The 21,963-nt window shown below is 48.6% G+C and overlaps 1 protein-coding gene across 6 annotated transcripts in view; it reads right to left on the bottom strand.

Annotated features, from left to right (window-relative positions):
• Positions 1-1,708: 1,708 nt before the first annotated feature.
• LOC140409259 (leucine zipper putative tumor suppressor 3-like) overlaps positions 1,709-21,963 on the bottom strand; it is a 344,557-nt gene continuing 324,302 nt past the window's right edge. For all 6 annotated transcript variants that reach the window (XM_072497602.1, XM_072497604.1, XM_072497605.1 and 3 more), the window contains exon 4: positions 1,709-8,879. In XM_072497602.1, the coding sequence (XP_072353703.1) occupies positions 8,172-8,879 (708 nt within the window). In that variant the 3' untranslated portion in view covers positions 1,709-8,171. The remainder of the gene's footprint in view (positions 8,880-21,963) is intronic.

The following is a 21,963-nucleotide window of genomic DNA, read 5'->3' as shown; positions in this document are numbered from 1 at the left end:
AGCGCCCGGTCGTGAAACACACGGCTGGCGGACCGGAGAAACCATGTTTTGTAAATGCGACCTCTGGAGACATACTCACAAATATGTGTCAAGTTCGAGTATAACTAAAAGTCAGGAGGAATTCATGGAACTGCATATCTGCTTTTAATTAAAACATATTGTTCTGCCGTTACTCCCAGAAAGGCAAGGTGGAGTGACTTCACAACGAGCCAGCTATCAGTGTGGCATTAGCCATCTACATGATCGGGGTCATTTTTGTTTCGTTTTCATTTCCGCCTCCTTCAACTGCTTCGCCCTATGCTAAAATAAAATGTCTTTGGCCTTGCTCACAACCCAATATTAGGAGCTGCACCAGTAGCCCAGGCAGATTCTCCTTAAACGTTCCCAGCTTTTTAAAATGAAGATGTTTATAATTACGAGGAGTTTTGATACAGCAAATAAGGAGAAACTGTTCCCTCTAGCAGGAGGACTGGTCGAAGACACAGGTTTAAGACAATTGACAAAAGAGCCAGAAAGGACATCAGGAAAGTTCTTGTGGTAAATGGACAGCAGCTTGAATTTTAGGCCCGTTAAATGTGGACCACTTTAAGAATTGGACATTTTTAATTAAACCAGTCAGCTCCAGGCAGGCCTGCTTGGAACTGGGACAACCAAGTTCGAATCCACGGAACAGAGACAGACAGTCGGGTAAGTCTGGCCTGCCCTGCCAACAAGACATTAGGAGATAATCGGTCCCATTCAAATGGATTGATTGTTGCGGGTTGCCCAGATAAAGCGAGACTTTCTGGTACTCAGTTCACATATATGGAATACGGTTACATGTCATACACCAACAGATGGACACCTGGGGGTGGGTTCCTGGTGTCCTGCAGAGTTGCAATCGATAACTCCATTGGGTCTTGCTGTCCCCACGCTGAGATCTCATTGGCTGCGAGCCAGAGAGCTTTCTGAAAGGCGTAGAGTATAAAACTCGACCACCCAGGACCCTCCCCAGCGAAGACTCGGCACACAGAAGATTGGACGTCCGACCAGAGACGGAAGGAAGCAGTGTGCGAGATCCACCTTCACGGACGGCGGCCCTGAGACAGCCGAGACGCAGAGAAATGGACCCGCAGCTCGACTGAGTCCATCGGCAAAAAAATCATTACGAATCTTGGGATTATTATTATTTGGGATAATTTTGTAGGGGGGGGGTACTGTTTTACTGTGTACAGTAATAAATTTGGTTGAATCAAAAACTTGCGCTTGTCCATTGTTCATCTCGCAAATAAGGGCACCTGGGTAAAACATTTAAGTAATGAACTGGTCGAAGGTGTCTGAGGTTTTACAGACAACACCAGCAAGGTGCTGTTTGAAAGGGAAGTGCAAACAGATTGGTTTTCAAAAGTAAATAGGGAAAAAACAAAGTGGCAGGGCACTGGGGAAAGGGTAGGTGAGTGAGGCTAATTGGAAAGCCCTTTCAAACAGCCAGCATATAGACAATGGGTTGAATGGGCTGCTTCTGTGCTGTATCATTCTATGGCCTCAGTGGTAAGGTACCTACCTTCCAATCTGCCAATACCTGGTATCTCAGAGAGAAAGCGAAGGGACAGAAACTTGCGTCTGAACCATTCTGTGGTACAGCAGATTGTAGCTCCAACTCTTTGTGATGCTACGTCTCTATATTCGTGCCGTGGCTTTTTAACCAAATTCACAATCACCATGCTCCAAATGTCTCTCCTGAGTTTTAATGTACACATGAATTTATAACAAAACACTGTGGGAGAACTCAGAAACTAACCAGTGATAATTTTTGTAATTGTTCTCAACTAACAAATTGATTTCTATTTTCAATGCATGTGACCTTGACTTGATCACTTAAATGTCATTATCCACTGGAAGAATGTTGAATAAAAAGTGCGTCTTCATCAGCTTCCCCATGGGAATTTGTTTCATTATACATCACAGCTCATCGATCCTCATGCAGCTCCTGCTAAGTACAGATATCTAAAAATACAGCAGTCAATTCTGGACAAAATGGTGAAACAATTACAGAGCAACTTTATGATTCCTACGCTGAGGATTTACTGTAAAAGTAGACATTGCCTGCTATTTAAGTAGCATTATTACAGTGTGGCATTGTTTGTTTATTGCTTTGTTACTAGGACTACCCTGTGGTTTACAACTGGTCAAATACAAATGTTCTCCCCTTTGAGGAGGCAAACTTCAAGCCAGCTCTGGAATTGCCATAGGCTGGGGTGGAACCCAGTGTAAACTCTTGGCGGGTTTCGAGAAAGTAGGTCTTACAGCCCAAGGGCGGTCATTGTCATCAAAGTTACAGTGGCATGATTTTCACTCAAAACCACTTTTCCTTAGTGCAAAGCTGGCAACATAGCCACACCCATGTAAAACCAAATCTCAGCCAAAGCCGAGTTATGTGAAGTGTCAAACACCTTTTGCATGGCCTGAGCACTTGACTCACATGGATCTCTGGATTCTTAACTGTTGAAATTAATGCCAGTGAGGCATCGGTGGGAAAAATGGGCTCTTTTGAACCTTGTGTAAGACACAACTAAATAAACTTTGGTATAAACTAAAGTGCTGAAGGTAATCTAACATATTATAGAGAGGGAGCACCAAGTGTGAACCAGGAATATGTTTGCTGCAGCACTGACAGTCCACTCTTTTGCAACTTAAAGATCAATGATGTACATTTTGAAAAATAAATATGTATTTTACATATGTACAGAACATATACAGGGTTTAGGAATCAAACTTTGAATATTAGTTCCAGAATTAAACCAGATAAAAGTGAGTAAATTCGTCATAGAGCCAGGTGTGCAGCACGGTAGCACAAGTGGATAGCACTGTGGCTTCACAGCGCCAGGGTCCCAGGTTCGATTCCCCGCTGGGTCACTGACTGTGTGGAGTCTGCACGTTCTCCCCATGTCTGCGTGGGTTTCCTCTGGGTCCTGCGGTTTCCTTGCACAGTCCAAAGACGTGCAGGTTAGGTGGATTGGCCATGATAAATTGCCCTTAGTGACCAAAAAGGTTAGGAGGGGTTATTGGGTTACGGGCATAGGGTGGAAGTGAGGGCTTAAGTGGGTCGGTGCAAACTCGATGGGTCAAATGGCCTCCTTCTGCACTGTATGTTCTATTTTCTAAGACCATCGTCTTTGAGGGAACTGGTGGTGATTTAACCTGAGGATCAGGTGAGGGGCAAGGTTAAGAAGGTCATGAATAACCTCAGCCGGTATGGGGAAATCAAACCCATGCTGTTGGCCTCGCTCTGCATCACAAACCAGCTGTCCATCCAACTGAGCTAAACCAACTCCTGGCTAAATCAGGACCAGTGTACGATCAGGCTTGCTCACGCAAAACGCAATTTGGTTAACGGGGAGGGAACAGTAGGAATAAACGGTTCAGTGTTAGGAATACAGGGTGTAACTAATGGCGTGCCCCAAGGATCACTGAATGGACCTCAGCTATTCTCAATCTATATCAAGTATAATGCATCTAAATTTGCTGGCAGGGCAAAACTAGGTGGAAAGGCAATGTGGAGAACTCAAAGAGGCTGCAAAGCTATATAGGCCCCAATATATTTGGGGATCCTTGTACAGGAATCATAAAGTTAAAAGCAATTAAAAAGGCAAATATTATTTGCAATAGTAAGCCTTTATTGCAAGTGGTTGACATATAAAAGAAGTCTTGCTGCAATTATATCAGAATTCAGTGAAATCATACCTGCAGTAATGTGTACAGTTCTAGTCTCCTGAACCAAGGATGGCTATATTTGCCCCAGAGGGAATCCATCAAAATTTCACTAGATTGATTCCGGGGATGAGATGACTGCTCTTTAGGAGAAAACAGGTAGAATTCTTTGGAATTTTGAAGAATGAGGTGATCTCATTGCAACATGTAAAATTCTTTTGAGGGCTTTACAGGACAGATATTGTGAGGATGCTTCCCCCTGGCATCAGAGTCTCGACCTAGGGGTCATATCTCAGTATAAATGTTAGGCCATCTAGGACTAAGGTAAGGAGAAATTGCTTCTCTCGTAGAGGATTGTGAATCTCTGGAGAATTTTCCACACCGCACAGCGGTGGGTTCGCTGTCATTGAGCATATTCTAGATTGGGATCAACAGATTTGTGGAGACAAAGGGAATCAAGGGGTATGGGGATGGAGGTGGTAAAGTAGAGTTGGTGTTAAGCTTTGAACCTGATCTTATTGAATTGTGGAGCAGGTGTGAGAGCTGTATGGTAGATATCTCCTATTTTTGAAAAATCAGCATCAGACATTCAGCACAAGCCCTGGACCAGAATTTTGGAGTTTTCTCACTGAGGTGGCACGGTGCCCTCTGAATCTGCTGACGGTGGAATGGGATGGGCATTGGCAGTACTTTATTGCAAATGCGTGAACCACTGATCGCGAGCACTCAAGTTAGCCCATCCTCCACGGACTGGGACAGATTCTGGGCCTGTATCTCTCCTGTGACCTATTAGCATGATAGGGAACAAAAAGGAAAATCGTATTTTACCCACTGCAACGTTCAATTTACCGGCTGTGTGGTAGAGCCTTCATGACTATTCCTGGTGTGGGAGCACTACACTTCCATTGCATCTTTTCCCATACTTTGGTAGGGAATTAGGCACCAAAATAAAAGATTGGGATGTCGTGCAGCTTCAAACTAATCTCTAGTCACAGATCTGCAAATAGTTCTTCACGCCTTGTAAATATAACATGTTCTTATTTAACCTTTATGACCTTATTAAGTTTTGTCAGTTAAGGATCGCTTGCCATCTGCCGATGTATTAAATCAAACATTGCACAGTGCTGCGAGAAAGTGCAGCAACTGAGGGATTGCATTGTCTAGTCGTACAGGAAATCTTTAGAAGTTGTGAAACTTTAGGATGGATAATGTTTACTTTTACACACATCACAGGCACACATATTTACATTGAACTATACACACACTACTCAATATTTACCAATGAACAAATTAATGGATAATTCATCTTTCTAGTGGACAGTACAACAGAGTGAATTAGCAGTAATTCTGTGAAGGTGGATACAGTGGCACACAGTTTTTGAAATTACAGGGATTTGAGACAATAAGTTATTCCTTTTGCTCCCTCGTTGGGGACGTAATATTGATGAAGGATGCCAATTATTCAACTGCAGTCCTTCCCTTCTCCGTTATTTCTTCCTGTCCATCTCTTTAATGACAGCATGAGGCATCATAAACTGAACGACCTCCATCTATACTGTACGATCCTAGGATTAATCGCTTCATTAAGAGTTTGGAGGAATTTGTTTGAAAATTCTATAAGCAACCCTCCGTTATTGCCCAGAATTCCTGAGGTGGGTGAAGGGAAGAAATGAGAGAAAATGACCAAGACAGCCAAGGGTTGAGGGCTCTTCTCAATTACAACAGGCCTGTATTGAGTCCCAGGATATAAGATGGAGCCGCAAGGCAATGTGTGAGACACAGATTGATTTCCTGTTCAACAAATCATCAAATATGCCTTCATCTACAGACTTTGCTCGAGTGTTTTTGCCTCAGAGGCAACATTGAGACAGATACAGCAGGAATAAAAATGGATTGATGTTTTTCTATATGCGTACATAGAGAGCAAAATTTCAAAGGATATGAACAAAAGGCAGGATATTAACACTAAATGGAGACCGCTATGTGAACTTGTACATTTGGAAAATGTTGGGGCTCATTGTCCCTGGTTAGAGATTTGGAATTGACTTTGCAAGATTAAGAGAGTGATAGACAAAACTGATCTCAGAAAATTGTTCACAATGGCAGGAGCGGAAATTAGAGACAAGAGACAATGTCAGAGAACTTCTTCCCCACCCAACCAGGCGATAGGTTTGTGGAATAATTTCCCAAAGAAGGCTATTGAAGTGTACACTCATTGCAATAGGGTTCAGGAGGCAATTCAATTTGTACCTTGGAGAAAAAGAGAATGGAGGAATTTGGTGAGAAGGCAAGTCGATAGGGCTGTTTTGTCAAAATCTGCACCTGAAGTCGTTTTATCTGGGTTTAAAGGGCTTTTCAAACACGAGCAGTATTTCATCGGAAAATTATAGAAGAAACTGCAGAGCACACAGGAAACCAAATGGTTACAACCGTAGAGATTGTAAATAAAGAATACAGTGATTTCAGCGAAGTACGTTGTAGCTTGGTGCTGTCACTCTCAATGTTCGAGTTCTAAGTATTATTTCCATTGAAACATAAAAACTCTATGGCAGGATTCAGAAGAGGGAGATGGAAATACTAATCAATGTGCCATTTCTTTGCAGCATTGTGCTCTGTACTTGGTCGTGTAGATTATGTGATTCCACTGTGCCATCTTCACAGATACTGATGGTTCATACAGGTAGTTTATGCACTTACACACTGCATTGATAAAAGGGGCCATTCACACACAACAATGGAAGATTTACATCACCATGAATTTGTCTCTTCATTTCCTGATTTGCAGATTCTAGCTGCACGTCACAGGCTGGATCCCTTGTTAACAGAACACAGGAGGATAGGCCATACAGCACCTTGAGCCCAATTCACCATTCAATTAGATCATGGCTGATCTGTAACTTAACATGGCGGCAGAAAATTAGACCATGTGAAGTGAGACACATTGCGATGCAACATGGCCAGAAGCCTGCTGTGCATGGCCATCAAACTTGAGCTCAAGGTCGCAGAGCCATGAGGCATGACTTGCTTTTTTGGCCTGTTAAGTGGCTCAGGTCGTGAATTCTGGCTCCATCTGGGAGGATGTCCCATCTCTGAGAGCCGTTGACATATCAGATGGCCGGCAGTTCTCCAGTGCCACGAGGACTGCTGGCCACTGCTGGGATTGCAGGCAGCAACCCCCACAAAGAACAGCATGTAGGCCAGACCGGAGTGGTTTCACCAGGGGAGGGGGGGGACGAAAAGCGGGGGGGGGGGATCAAGTGGGGACAGCGATAACTATTTAGGAAAGGGTCAAAACTCTGTTGGATACTCAGCAAAAATAGGGTCTCCCTGCTTAGCCTCAAGCCCAAGGGTTACCTGGCAACCTGACCACATAGGTTGCCAGCATGGTTGGTAAAATACCAACAGTGGTGAGAGGTGGGTCTTCAGTGGCATTAATTGGTCACTTTAGGCCTCAATTGGTCCAAAGGCAAAAGAGCCCCCCGAAACCTAACCGTCCCCTTGTAAAGTCTGCTTCACGAGGAAGGAGCAGCGCTCCGAAAGCTAGTGACATCGAAACAAACCTGTTGGACTTTAACCTGGTGTTGTAAGACTTCGTACTGTGCTCACCCCAGTCCAACGCCGGCATCTCCACATCTTGTAAAGTCTGGTGGAGGCAGGTGGACAACAAACATGGAGCTCCTGACAGGCCACCCACCCTCACCTGCCGACCCACTCCCGGGGCAGTGACATTTCTGAGCAATGTTTCTGAGCAATTCTTTTAGTCATTGGGACACATGACTGAAATCCATTATAAAAACAGAAAATGCTGGAGAATTAGACAGAGGCTTTTTCCAAGGGTGGAAGTGCCAATTACAAGGGGGCACAGGTTCAAGGTGGGAGGGGGAAAGTTTAAGGGACATGTGCGGGGTACGTTTTTCACGCAGAGAGTGGTGGGTGCCCGGAACGCGTTGTCAGAGGATGTGATGGAAGCAGGCACTTTAGCAACATTTAATAGACATCTGGATGGATACATGAATAGGGAGGAAATAGAGGGATACGGACAGAGTAAGGGCAGAAGGGTTTTCTTTTCAGTTAGGGCATCATAATCGGCACTGGCTTGGAGGGCCAAAGGGCCTGTTCCTGTGCTGTACTCTACTTTGTTCTTGACAGAGCAGGTCAGGCAGCATCTGTGTAGCGAGAGTCAGAGTTAATGGTCCCACCCCACCCACTCCAGACGCTGAGGAACAGAAACAAACAGGAAATGCAGTATCACTGAAAACGCTGGTTGGTGGGGGAGGGCGGGTGATAGTCAGACCTCGTCCAATTTCAAAAAGTAAAGATGTGGAGACCAAATTTTGGATTCATTCATACCACAGCAAACATTGTGCTGAAATGAAAATAAAACACAAAGGTGACTGTAAATCTTGACAGATAGGTTTAGACAAAACATGTAAATGGTCCCACTTATACATCAGTAGAAAGTGTACAGTCATTTGCACAGATTATATTTCGGTGGATTCTATCCGTTCTAGCCGCGAAGGCGTCCATTGCTTGATTTCGTCAGCTGTGGGAGAATTGGCCTTCGAGCTGATGTCGCCAAGTTTGCTTTCCAGTGCCTGGTTCTTCTGGTACATTTCAACGTAATTCAACTGCAGCTGCTTCTGATATTTGATGACTTTCTCCTTCTCGTCCTGCCACGTCTGCCTCTCCTCCTCGAAGTGGGCCGCCTGCTGCTCGTGCTGCTGCCGCTCGAGCCTCAGCTCCCCCTGCAGCCGCTCAACCTGCTTCTTCAGGGTCTTCACCGTGTCCTCGTTCTGCCGTTGCATTTTCGCCTCGTCGCTCTCGCAGGCCAGCTGGTCCCTCGGTTCCTCCGGCGGTTCCTCACTGCACCAGTTCTGGCGGCCCGCAGCGGCCAGGGCCTGCTTTAACCCTGAAATTTCCACTTCGTTCTGGCCTAGCTTTTCCCTCAAGAGCTGAGCCTCGCTGGTTTTCCTCTGCAGCTCGTTCTCGCACACCTCCAACTCGATGCCCTTGGCATTGACGGAGTCCTTCAGTGTGAAGACCTGCTCTTCTTTGGCCCTTAGCGCTGTTGTTGCCTCCTTGAGTTGTGTCTTTAATGCCACCATCTCGTTCAGTTTCTGGGCCACGTCGGCTTGTGAATCCTTCATCTGCTGCTTCATTAAGGAGATCTCACCGGCCTTTTGGCACACCTGAGACAAACACAGAAGAGTGTGAGAAAAACGGTCAGGCAACACCTCCATTTTAAAATTCTCATCCCTGCTTTCAAACGCCTCCGAGGCCTCGCCCTCCCCCATTTCTATAATCTCCCCCAGGCTTGCAATCCTCAATCCTGCATTCATCTAACCCTCAGTTTTAAATCTCTCCACCATTGACCTTCAGCAGCCTGGACTTCCTTTCCAAAACCTCTCTGCCTCTCTTCGGCAATGTTGTTCCTTAAAAAATTGACCAAAGTTTTCGTCATCTGCTCGGTCATCTACTTGTGCAACTGTGCAACATGGCATGGCCGCCCGTGGACCTGGCCTGCAAAATAGTGCCCCCCTTTGGCCGGCTCGTGAGCCCCGGACCACCACCCACCAGTGCCCCCAGCCCCTGACAAAGTCCCCCCTGCCCGCGGATCGGCCCTCCCCCGACTGTGGCAGCGCTGGACTGAGACCGCAGCTGCCACGCCGAGCTCCCGACGGGTAAGACCATGAGAGACTCACGCCATTGGGAACTCAGCTCGGCGGGGGTGGAGCATTGGGGTGGGGTGGGCCTCAAGCAACAGCCTAGAGTAGAGTAGAGTGGCAGCATCATGAGAGCTGTGCCGCCCCTGATTTCTTCGAAAACGGATATTCTCCGGCCGATCGCCAAACGCAATTTTGGTGTTGGCGTCCGGAGAATCACGCCCTATGTCTTTGAGGTTGTATTTGCAAATAAAGAAAGTATCCCTTTAACTCTAAAAGATTTGTGTTTTGATGACGATGCAGGCAAGCCATCTCCAATGACGGAATGGCAGAGAGCACTTTTTTTTTACAAAGGGAGTTGGTACAGTCTGGAACACAGTTCCAAGAAGGATGGTGGAAGCAGATTCCAACTTTCAAAAAGGGAATTGGATAAATACTGGAAAAGGAAACATTTCCGGGGCTAGAGCCAGGCGAGTGGGATGAATTGGATTGCTCTTTCTAAGAGCCAGTCAGCTATAAGATTCTATGATCCCCAATGAAAACAGACATTAAGTAAAATGGCAGTGGTTTGAAATGATTCTTCACACCTTGAAGTGAAAAGGAGGTGATGTCAATGTGCTGACTTACTATCTGGCAAACCATTTTAAAGATATCCCGAGATGCATCATGGTATCCCTAATAACTGGCGTAAACAGAACAAACTGCATGGAAGCTGGCCCTCACATTCCCAGGAATTGCTGGCAGCCAGACTTAGATCTTCAATCCACAGAAGGTTGTATTTGGTGCCGGCGTGGTCGGCGCGGCGCCGGTCGGGGTATACACCGACTCTCCGGCCCGGGCCGGCACGCCGATTCTCCGGCCCGAATGGGCCGTCAACAAAAAGCCGAGGCCCGCCGGCGCAGTTCTAACATGCGCTGAGCCGGCGGGACCTCGGCGTTGAAGGGTCCGGGGGCGGCCTGTGGGGGAGCGGGGGTTCCGACCCCGGGGGGGCGGGCTCCGTAGTGGCCTGGCCCGCAATCGGGGCCCACCGATCGGCGGGCCGGCCTCTCTGACCCCCCGGCCTCTGCGCCGGCCCCTTTGGCGCCATTTGGCGTCGGGGCTGCCGTGGGGAAGAAGGCCACTGCGCATGCGCTAGTTGGCGCCGGCCCAACTGCGTATGCGCGGACCCCATGGCGCCGGGCCGCTCCAGCGGCGTGCTAGCCCCCTGTGGACCGCAGAATGGGGTTCCGGAACGTGCGCCGACACCGGAGTAAAACACTCCCGTTTTTACTCCGGCGTTGGCACTTAGCTGCCCGTTGGGAGAATCCCGCCCATAGAATTCCAAGGGAATTCTTGGCCGGAGACTTCCGGCCCTTGTCCATTAAAAATCTATCAATAAAAAACATATTTATCGAGCAGCACGTCAGTTAATGTTCACACAAGCAGACAGAAACTGCAAGTTGATCACAAAATTTGTTTTGTGATGTTGATTGAGGGATAAATATTGGTCAGGGCACTGGAATAACTCTGAGACAGGTCCTCGACCAGAGATATTAACTGTTTCTCTCTGGACTGATGCTGACAGACCTGCTCCGTATCTCCAGCACTTTCTGATCCCATCTCTGATTTCCAGCATGTTCAGTATTTCACATTTATATGGAGAGTGTATATGGTGTTAATCCTAAAGCATCACTATTGTCTGGGGGCAGGTTGGATGGGTCAGAGGGACAAAAGGTCTGGAGGAGAAAAGAACCGTGGGCAGCTGCCGCATTGAGTGGCAGGACAGGGAGGAAAGGTGGTCAAGAAGGCATACGGGATACTTGAATAAAAGCATAATATTGTGGAAATTTGAAATAAAAACAGAACGCGCTGGGAGCACTCAGCAGATCTGGGAGCATCTATGGAGAAGGAAACAGAGTTGACAAGTGGAAGCGAATATGACTTTCTGCTTTGCCTCCAGCAGGAGGTGCTATAACCAATTTGCATAGAAATCGGTAGAGGGCTCAGCAGAATCAAGGGGCCGAATGTCCATTTCAACAGACCAAGCATTGCAGTCAAAAAATGGGACGCATGATGTTACATGGTTATGAGTAACTCAACAAAACTTGTGGTGTGATTGAAGCTGAACGCTTATTCAATATAGCTGAAAGTACAGAAGAATGATAAAGTCACATGTCAGGTCTAAAACCTTGCTCAACAGGAAAAATTCTGCTTCAGTTAAAGTTATTTCCTTATTCTACTCTGACGCAGCTACGTATAGTATTCCGCAGTGAACTATTCTTGCCGTCTCCCTATTTGTCACAGTGATGAATGCAGGAATTTCAGATGTAAAGGTAAAGTCACGATAGTCGCAGATGACCAGAGGCTGCTCACTCCTTTGAGGCGGAGAGCTGACTGGTGGTGATTTAACTTTCTTTTTAATTCGTTCACAGGATGTGGGTGTCGCTGGCTGGGCAGCGTTTATTGCCCATTCCTGAAGGTATTTAAGAGTCAACCACATTGCTGAGGATCTGGGGTCCCATATAGGCCAGACCAGGAAAGGACGACAGATTTCCTTCCCTAAAGGACATTGGTGAACCAGATGGATTTTTACGACAATCGACAATGGTTTCATTGTCATCAACTTAATTCCGGATTTTTATTAAATTCAAGTTTTACCATTTGCCATTGTGGGATTTGAACCTTGGTCCCCAGAGCATCATTACCCGGTGTCTCTGGATTACTAGCCCAGTGGCAATATCTCCAAGCCAGTGTCTCCCCAACCTGATGATCGCTACACCTCAGGCGATGGGCAAGGTTGAGAAGGTGGGTCCTTCGTGAATAACCTCAGGTGGTGTGGGAATTGAACCCACAGTGCTGGCCTTGCTCTGCATCACAAACCAGTTGTCTAGCCAACTGAGCTAAACCGGCACCCATTTTAGATGTAATGTTGTAAGGGTTGCAGGGAGGGTTGAAAGTCAGGGTTAGTGTGTATGTGACTGCTGCAGTCATATATTAAAATACATCCTAGTTTGAAAGGCAAGTATATTTTGGGAGCCAAGGGTGCAATTAAACCATCATAAAATTCTTGGGCTAATGCAATTTGTTTGGATTAAGGTGATTCCCTGTGGAGTTAATTAGATTTCACCTTAGTAAGGCTCCTTAGGTGGAGCCAAGACATTTTGCAGAAAGCATTTCAGCTGAGGGCTGAATGACGCTGTGACCTGACATTCAGTAGTTTGCTCTCACTGCAGTTCAGTTAAAAAGAGACTCACAGTCTTTAAAGCAGTGCAAACTTGTCTGAGAACAAGGAGAACTAAAAATGCTGAAACAGCTTCTGAAAACATACAGCCAATGTTTCTGTATGGTTCTGACAAGGAGTTAAATCTTGTCTTTTAAAGCAGTGTCAAAAGATCTCTCTTTCTCAAAGAACATCTCTGTAAAGCAGGTGTTCCTGTGGGCTAATGGTTTAACAGTGGATTGAGAGCAGAGATGTTTTTTTTCTTATTTGAGTGTGAATAAAGATAGCAGTTAAGGGTGCTGTATTCACTGTGTTGAGTAGTATTGTTTAAGGGGTAATTGTAAGCTATTTTTCTGGTGTGATGTCAAAGATAATTTAATACTGTGTCAGTAATAAAGTTTGTTTTATTGTACGATATCCCTATTTCGTCCTGAAATCGCTCCTGGTGGGAGGTATCCTTTCCACACATGCATACAAAATTAACATAAAATATTGAGGTTTCTGTCCAGTATCTTAGCCACTGTTGGGAGCTGGTCTGAGATCATAATAAGTGTGAGGTTATCCATTTTGGTGGAAACAATAGAAAGGAAAATTATGTAAATGGAAAGCAGACTTAAGATGCGCCTGGGCAGAGGGATCTGTGTGTCTTTGTTCATGATTCACAGAAAGTCGGTATGCAGGTACAGCATTTAAGTAAAAAGGCAAATGGAATGTTAGTGTTTATTGCAAAAGGACCGGAGTATCAAAGTAGATAAGTGTTGGTGAGACCACATCGGGAGTCTTGTGTCCAGTTTTGGTCTCTTTATTTCAGGACGGATGTGGTGGCATTGAGGCAGTTCAGAGGAGGTTCACCAGATTGATTCCAGGGATGAAAGGCTTGACGTATGAGGAGAGATACTGCAAAGGCTATGGGCCCTGATAATATTCCGGCAATAATACTGAAGACTTGTGCTCCTTAACTTGCCGCACCCCTGGCCAAGCTGTTCCAGTACAGCTACAACACTGGCATCTCCCGGCAATGTGAAAAATTACCCATGGGTGTCCTGTGCAGAAGAAACAGGATAATTCTAACCCAGCTAACGACACCCTATCAATCTACTCTCCATCATCAGCAAAGTGATGGAAGGAATCATCAACAGTGCTATCAAGCGGCACTTACTCGGCAATAACCTGCTCACGAATGCTCAGTTTGGGTTCCACCAGTGTCACTTAGCTCCTGACCTGAAACATGGACAAAAGAGCTGAATGCCAGAGGTGAGCTGAGAGCGACTGCCCTTGACATTAAGGCAGCATTTGACCTAGTATGGCATCAAGGAGCCCGAGCTAAACTGGAGTCAATGGGAATCGGGGGGAAAACTCTCCGCTGGTTGGAGTCATACCTGGCACAAAGGAAGATGGCTGTGATGACTGGGGGTCAATCATCTCAGCTCATTGGAGTGTTCTACGTCCAATCATCTTCAGCTGCTTCATCAATGATCTCCCTTCCATCATAACATCAGAAGTGGGGACGTTTGCTGATGACTGCACAATGTTCAGCACCATTCGCGACTCCTCAGATAATGAAGCAGTCCATGTCCAAATGCAGCAAGGCCTGGACAATATCCAGGCTTGGGCTGGCAAGTGGCAAGTTACATTTACGCCACACAAGTGCCAGGCAAATAACATCTCCTACAAGAGGGGATCTAACCACCGCCCTTGATATTCAATGGCATTACCATCGCTGAATCCCCCACAATCAACATCCCGGGGGTTATCATTGATCAGAAACTGAACTGGACGAGCCACATTAATACTATGGCTACCAGGGCAGGTCAAAGGAATCATATGGAGAGTAACTCACCTCCTGACCCCCCAAAGCCTGTCCATCATCTACAAGTCAGGAGTGTAATGGAATACTCTCCACTTTCCTGGATGAATGTAGATTCAACAAAAGTAAAGAAGCTCGGCACCATCCAGAACAAAGCAGCCCACTTGATTGCTCCCAGTTCCACAAACAATCAAACCCTCCACCATCAATGAACAATGGTAGCCTTGCGTACCATCTGCAAGATGCAGTGCAGTAACTCACCAAGGTTCCTTTGGAAGGACCTTCAAAACCCACGAACACTACCATCTAGAAGGACGAGGGCAGCAAATACCTGTCAACACCACCACCTGGAGGTTCCCCTCCAAGTCACTCACCACCCTGACTTGGAAATATATCACTGTTCCTTCACTGTCGTTAGGGCAACATCCTGGAACACCCTCCCTAACAACACAATGGGTGTACCTACAGTCATGTGAGAGAACCTTTAAGAACTGGGTGTTTATCAAATAGCTGTAGTGGATGTGCCTTTAAGAAATGGGTGTTTATCGAATAGCTGCAGTGATGTCAGAGAGTGGGTGGAGCTGGATGAAAGGAATGTCTTCAGATCACTTGCTAATTTAACAGTGGTAACTGCTCTCAGTAGAGAATTTAAACCTGATCTCGGTGTTAAAAAGGGTCTTTTGTCTTATGGATGTTGTAAGGAAAGATTAAGAGTTACTTATAGAGTACTGTATTCTTTGTGGGGATGTTTGGTGTTGATAGTTCTTACTGTGGGTTATAAAGTGTTAACTGGTTTCATAAATAAACATTGCTTTAATTTAAAAGTACTTTAACGCTCTGATGCACCACACCTGTAAAGTAGGCCCAGATGCTCCCCATAACCAAAATCTATTTAAAGTTGTGGGACAGGTGAACTCCATGATACACTTTGGGATTCTCTAAACCCTGGTAACAATAAACTACGCCTCAAGAACTGCAGCGTTCAAGAAGTCAACTCACCACCACCGTCTGAAGGGCAACTACGGATGGGCAATAAATGGTGGCGGAACCAGCGACGCCCACATCTTGTACATGATTTTTTAAAAAGATTGAACAGTTTGGGCTTATACTTGCTAGAGTTTAGAAGGATGAGAGAGGATCCAAGCGAGGTGTATAAGATACTAAATAGGATTGATAAAGTAAATGTAGATCAAATGTTCCTCCTTGTGGGGCAATCTAGACACCATCATGGATATAGGTTGAGAGGTTGCAGCTTAGAACTGAGATGAGGATGAATTACATCTCGCAGAAGGTGGTGAATTTGTGGAACTCGCTGCCCCATACTGTGGTGGAATCTGAGTAATTAAATGGTTTCAAGAAGGAGATAGATATATTTCTGACAAAACACGGGTCAAAGGGGCAACACGGTGGCACAGTGGGTTAGCCCTGTTGCCTCACGGTGCCGCGGTCCCAGGTTCGATCCTGGCTCTGGGTCACTGTCCGTGTGGATTTTGCACATTTTCCCCGTGTTTGCGTGGGTTTTGCCCCCACAACCCAAACATGTGCAGTGTAGGTGGATTGGCCACACTAAATTGCCCCTTAATTGGAAAAAATGAATTGGGTACTCTAAATGTTTTTTTAAAAACAGGTTAAAGGGATATGGGCAACAGGTGCGGAGGTGGATTTGAGACCAGGAAGAGATCAGATTGAATGGCATAGCAGGTTCAAAGGGCAGAATTGCCTACTTCTGCTCCTGATTCCAATGTTCCTATAATATGACCTACATTCTGCCTCTTGGCAACATTATCCAAAAGCAGAGCGTTAGTTTTCATGTGTATGTTATCAAACCCACCACCACCTCACCACCACCTCCCTTGACTCCTCCACTTTTGCTAAATTATCAGACTGCTTACCCAGCAAAAATGTCCTCTCGACTGATTCCATTGTTTCTGGTCTCCTCTCCGAACTCCGTTTGCAAAAAAAAATGACTCCATGTCACTCCCTGGCAACAGTCTTAACACAACTATTCTGTTTGCAATCGTGATGTCACATTTGATCCTGAGCTGAACTTCTGACCGTACACTTGCGCCACCACTAAGATTGTCCATTTCCACTCTATAACATCGCCCAACCTCACCCCCCCCCATCTCAGCACATCTGAGGCTAAAATCTTCATGTCTGTCTATGCTACTTTTAAGGCTTTATTATTCTAATGTGCTTCATTCTGGGCCCTCACATTTTATCCTTCGGAAACTTGAAGTCGTCAAGAACTTTGCTGCTCATGTCTTAACTCAAACTCCTGCCACAAAGTGCTGGGGCTGAGGTGACTAGCCTCCAATAACAACCATTCTCTGTGCTTATTACGACTCCAATCAGTGGAGAGCTCCCACCACTGAATTTGATTTTTCTTGGGCTCCTTGATGCCACAGTCAGTCAAATGCTGCCTTGACGTCAAGGGTGGTTGCTCTCATCACCCCTGGAATTAGCCTCTTTAGTCCATGTTTAGACCAAGGCTGAAATGAGATGAGGAGCTGAGTGGCTCTGGCAAATCCCAATCTGAGGGTCAGTGACTAGGTTTTTCATAGAGTCGTCGAGTCTTACAGCACAGAAAAGGTCCTTCAGTCCATCGAGTCTTTACCGACAATAACTACCCCATACCTTGCGCTAATCCCACTTACCATCACTTGTCCCATATCTTTGAATGTGAGGGTGTTTCAAGTGTCCATCCAAGTCCTTTTTAAGGGTTGTTAGGTTAACAGCCTCCACTACCTTTCCCAAGCAGTGTATTATTGCTGAATAAGTGTCTGACAAGACGTTGCAGCATTTTGCTGATGATCAAGAGGAAATTTTGACATGTTAATTGGATGGATTGGATTTATCCATCCTGTTCTGGGCAGGGCATATTTTGGCAATTTTCTATATTGCCAGATAAATGCTATGTTGTGGCTGTAGTGGAACAGCTTGACTAGTGGCACAGCTAGTCTGGAACATATGAATTCAATATTACTGCTAGAATGTTGGCAGGACAGGTAGCCTTTGCAGTATCCAGCACCTTCAGATGTTTCTTGTCACTATGTGGAACAAATCAAATTGTCTGAAGACTGGTATCTGTGATGAGTAGAACTGGGAGGACAAAATGGTGCGACTGAGAGAGGAGCCAGGGATAAAAGGGCAAGACTGAGCGAGGAGCTGGGCGGATAAAAGAGTAAGACTGAGAGAGGAGACGGGGATAAAAGGGCGAGACAGAGAGGGGCTGGGAGGAGAAAAGGGCGAGACTGAGAGCGGAGCCGGGGATAAAAGAGCAAGACGGAGAGAGGAATCGGGGATAAAAGGGCGAGACTGAGAGAGGAGCTGGGAGGAGAAAAGGGCGAGACTGAGAGCGGAGACGGGGATAAAAGGGCGAGACTGAGAGCGGAGCCGGGGGATAAAAGAGTAAGACTGAGAGAGGAGACCGGGATAAAAGGGCGAGACTGAGAGAGGAGCTGGGAGGAGAAAAGGGCGAGACTGAGAGCGGAGACGGGGATAAAAGGGCGAGACTGAGAGCGGAGCCGGGGATAAAAGGGCGAGACTGAGAGTGGAGCCGGGGGATAAAGGGCGAGACTGAGAGAGGAGCCGGAGGATAAAAGGGCGAGACTGAGAGTGGAGCTGGGGGGTAAAAGGGCGAGACTGAGAGTGGAGCCGGGGGGATAAAAGGGCGAGACTGAGAGCGGAGCCGGGGATAAAAGGGCGAGACTGAGAGCGGAGCTGGGGGATAAAAGGGCGAGACTGAGAGAGGAGCCGGAGGATAAAAGGGCGAGACTGAGAGAGGAGCCGGGGGATAAAAGGGCGAGACTGAGAGCAGAGCCGGAGGATAAAAGGGCGAGACTGAGAGCGGAGCCGGGGATAAAAGGGTGAGATTGAGGGAGGAGCCGGGGATAAAAGTGCGAGACTGCGAGAGGAGCCAGGGATAAAAGGGCGAGACTGAGAGAGGAGCCGGAGGATAAAAGGGCGAGACTGAGAGTGGAGCCGGGGATAAAAGGGCGAGACTGAGAGAGGAGCCGGGGATAAAAGTGCGAGACTGAGAGAGGAGCCGGGGGGATAAAAGGGCGAGACTGAGAGTGGAGCCGGGGGATAAAAGGGCGAGACTGAGAGTGGAGCCGGAGGATAAAAGGGCGAGACTGAGAGTGGAGCCGGGAGATAAAAGGGCGAGACTGAGAGTGGAGCCGGGGGATAAAAGGGCGAGACTGAGAGTGGAGCCGGAGGATAAAAGGGCGAGACTGAGAGAGGAGCCGGAGGATAAAAGGGCGATACTGAGAGCGGAGCTGGGGGATAAAAGGGCGAGACTGAGAGAGGAGCCGGAGGATAAAAGGGCGAGACTGAGAGTGGAGCTGGGGGATAAAAGGGCGAGACTGAGAGCGGAGCTGGGGGATAAAAGGGCGAGACTGAGAGAGGAGCCGGAGGATAAAAGGGCGAGACTGAGAGAGGAGCCGGAGGATAAAAGGGCGAGACTGAGAGGGGAGCTGGGGGATAAAAGGGCGAGACTGAGAGAGGAGCCGGAGGATAAAAGGGCGAGACTGAGAGAGGAGCCGGGGGATAAAAGGGCGAGACTGAGAGCGGAGCCGGAGGATAAAAGGGCGAGACTGAGAGTGGAGCCGGGGGGATAAAAGGGCGAGACTGAGAGAGGAGCCGGAGGATAAAAGGGCGAGACTGAGAGCGGAGCTGGGAGGATAAAAGGGCGAGACTGAGAGTGGAGCTGGGGGATAAAAGGGCGAGACTGAGAGAGGAGCCGGGGGATAAAAGGGCGAGACTGAGAGTGGAGCTGGGGGATAAAAGGGCGAGACTGAGAGTGGAGCTGGGGGATAAAAGGGCGAGACTGAGAGAGGAGCCGGGGGATAAAAGGGCGAGACTGAGAGTGGAGCCGGAGGATAAAAGGGCGAGACTGAGAGTGGAGCCGGGGGGATAAAAGGGCGAGACTGAGAGAGGAGCTGGGGGATAAAAGGGCGAGACTGAGAGAGGAGCCGGGGGATAAAAGGGCGAGACTGAGAGTGGAGCCGGGGGATAAAAGGGCGAGACTGAGAGTGGAGCCGGGGGGATAAAAGGGCGAGACTGAGAGCGGAGCCGGGGGATAAAAGGGCGAGACTGAGAGAGGAGCCGGGGGATAAAAGGGCGAGACTGAGAGCGGAGCCGGGGGATAAAAGGGCGAGACTGAGAGAGGAGCCGGGGGATAAAAGGGCGAGACTGAGAGTGGAGCCGGGGGGATAAAAGGGCGAGACTGAGAGAGGAGCTGGGGGATAAAAGGGCGAGACTGAGAGAGGAGCTGGGGGATAAAAGGGCGAGACTGTGAGAGGAGCCGGAGGATAAAAGGGCGAGACTGAGAGCGGAGCCGGGGAATAAAAGGGCGAGACTGAGAGTGGAGCCGGGGGATAAAAGGGCGAGACTGAGAGAGGAGCTGGGGGATAAAAGGGCGAGACTGAGAGAGGAGCCGGAGGATAAAAGGGCGAGACTGAGATGAGAGCCGGGGGATAAAAGGGCGAGACTGAGAGTGGAGCCGGGGGATAAAAGGGCGAGACTGAGAGCGGAGCCGGGGAATAAAAGGGCGAGACTGAGAGAGGAGCTGGGGGATAAAAGGGCGAGACTGAGAGTGGAGCCGGGAGTAAAAAGGGCGAGACTGAGAGTGGAGCCGGGGGATAAAAGGGCGAGACTGAGAGTGGAGCCGGGGGATAAAAGGGCGAGACTGAGAGCGGAGCCGGGGGATAAAAGGGCGAGACTGAGAGTGGAGCCGGGAGTAAAAAGGGCGAGAATGAGAGTGGAGCCGGGGGATAAAAGGGCGAGACTGAGAGTGGAGCCGGGGGATAAAAGGGCGAGACTGAGAGTGGAGCCGGGGGATAAAAGGGCGAGACTGAGCGAGGAGCCGGGGGGATAAAAGGGCGAGACTGAGAGTGGAGCCGGGGGATAAAAGGGCGAGACTGAGAGAGGAGCCGGGGATAAAAGGGCGAGACTGAGAGTGGAGCCGGGGGATAAAAGGGCGAGACTGAGAGCGGAGCCGGGGGATAAAAGGGCGAGACTGAGAGCGGAGCCGGAGGATAAAAGGGCGAGACTGAGAGAGGAGCCGGGGATAAAAGGGCGAGACTGAGAGTGGAGCCAGGGGATAAAAGTGCGAGACTGAGAGAGGAGCCGGAGGATAAAAGGGCGAGACTGAGAGAGGAGCCGGGGGATAAAAGGGCGAGGCTGAGAGAGGAGCCGGGGGGATAAAAGGGCGAGACTGAGAGAGGAGCCGGGGATAAAAGGGCGAGACTGAGAGAGGAGCCGGGAGATAAAAGGGCGAGACTGAGAGTGGAGCCGGGGATAAAAGGGCGAGACTGAGAGTGGAGCCGGGGGGATAAAAGGGCGAGACTGAGAGTGGAGCCGGGGATAAAAGGGCGAGACTGAGAGAGGAGCCGGGGGATAAAAGGGCGAGACTGAGAGAGGAGCCGGGGATAAAAGGGCGAGACTGAGAGTGGAGCCGGGGATAAAAGGGCGAGACTGAGAGTGGAGCCGGGGGGATAAAAGGGCGAGACTGAGAGTGGAGCCGGGGATAAAAGGGCGAGACTGAGAGAGGAGCCGGGGGATAAAAGGGCGAGACTGAGAGAGGAGCCGGGGATAAAAGGGCGAGACTGAGAGAGGAGCCGGAGGATAAAAGGGCGAGACTGAGAGAGGAGCCGGGGATAAAAGGGCGAGACTGAGAGAGGAGCCGGGGGATAAAAGGGCGAGACTGAGAGAGGAGCCGGGGATAAAAGGGCGAGACTGAGAGCGGAGCCGGAGATATAAGGGCGAGACTGAGAGAGGAGCCGGGGGATAAAAGGGCGAGACTGAGAGAGGAGCCGGGGGGATAAAAGGGCGAGACTGAGCGAGGAGCCGGGGGGATAAAAGGGCGAGACTGAGAGAGGAGCCGGGAGATAAAAGGCCGAGACTGAGAGAGGAGCCGGAGGATAAAAGGGTGAGACTGAGAGAGGAGCCGGGGATAAAAGGGCGAGACTGAGAGAGGAGCCGGGAGATAAAAGGGCGAGACTGAGAGAGGAGCCCGGGGATAAAAGGGCGAGACTGAGAGAGGAGCCGGGGGGATAAAAGGGCGAGACTGAGAGAGGAGCCGGAGGATAAAAGGGCGAGACTGAGAGTGGAGCCGGGGGATAAAAGGGCGAGACTGAGAGAGGAGCCGGAGGATAAAAGGGCGAGACTGAGAGTGGAGCCGGGGGATAAAAGGGCGAGACTGAGAGTGGAGCCGGGGGGATAAAAGGGCGAGACTGAGAGAGGAGCCGGGGGATAAAAGGGCGAGACTGAGAGAGGAGCCGGAGGATAAAAGGGCGAGACTGAGAGTGGAGCCGGGGGGATAAAAGGGCGAGACTGAGAGCGGAGCCGGAGGATAAAAGGGCGAGACTGAGAGTGGAGCCGGGGGGATAAAAGGGCGAGACTGAGAGCGGAGCCGGAGGATAAAAGGGCGAGACTGAGAGAGGAGCCGGGGGATAAAAGGGCGAGACTGAGAGAGGAGCCGGGGGGATAAAAGGGCGAGACTGAGAGAGGAGCCGGAGGATAAAAGGGCGAGACTGAGAGAGGAGCCGGGGGGATAAAAGGGCGAGACTGAGGGAGGAGCCGGGGGGATAAAAGGGCGA

The sequence above is a fragment of the Scyliorhinus torazame genome, chromosome 3 (assembly GCF_047496885.1).
Source record: "Scyliorhinus torazame isolate Kashiwa2021f chromosome 3, sScyTor2.1, whole genome shotgun sequence".
Lineage (NCBI taxonomy): Eukaryota > Metazoa > Chordata > Chondrichthyes > Carcharhiniformes > Scyliorhinidae > Scyliorhinus > Scyliorhinus torazame.
The sequence above is the reverse complement of the archived record's forward strand: the minus strand, read 5'-3'. Positions and strand labels throughout refer to the sequence as shown.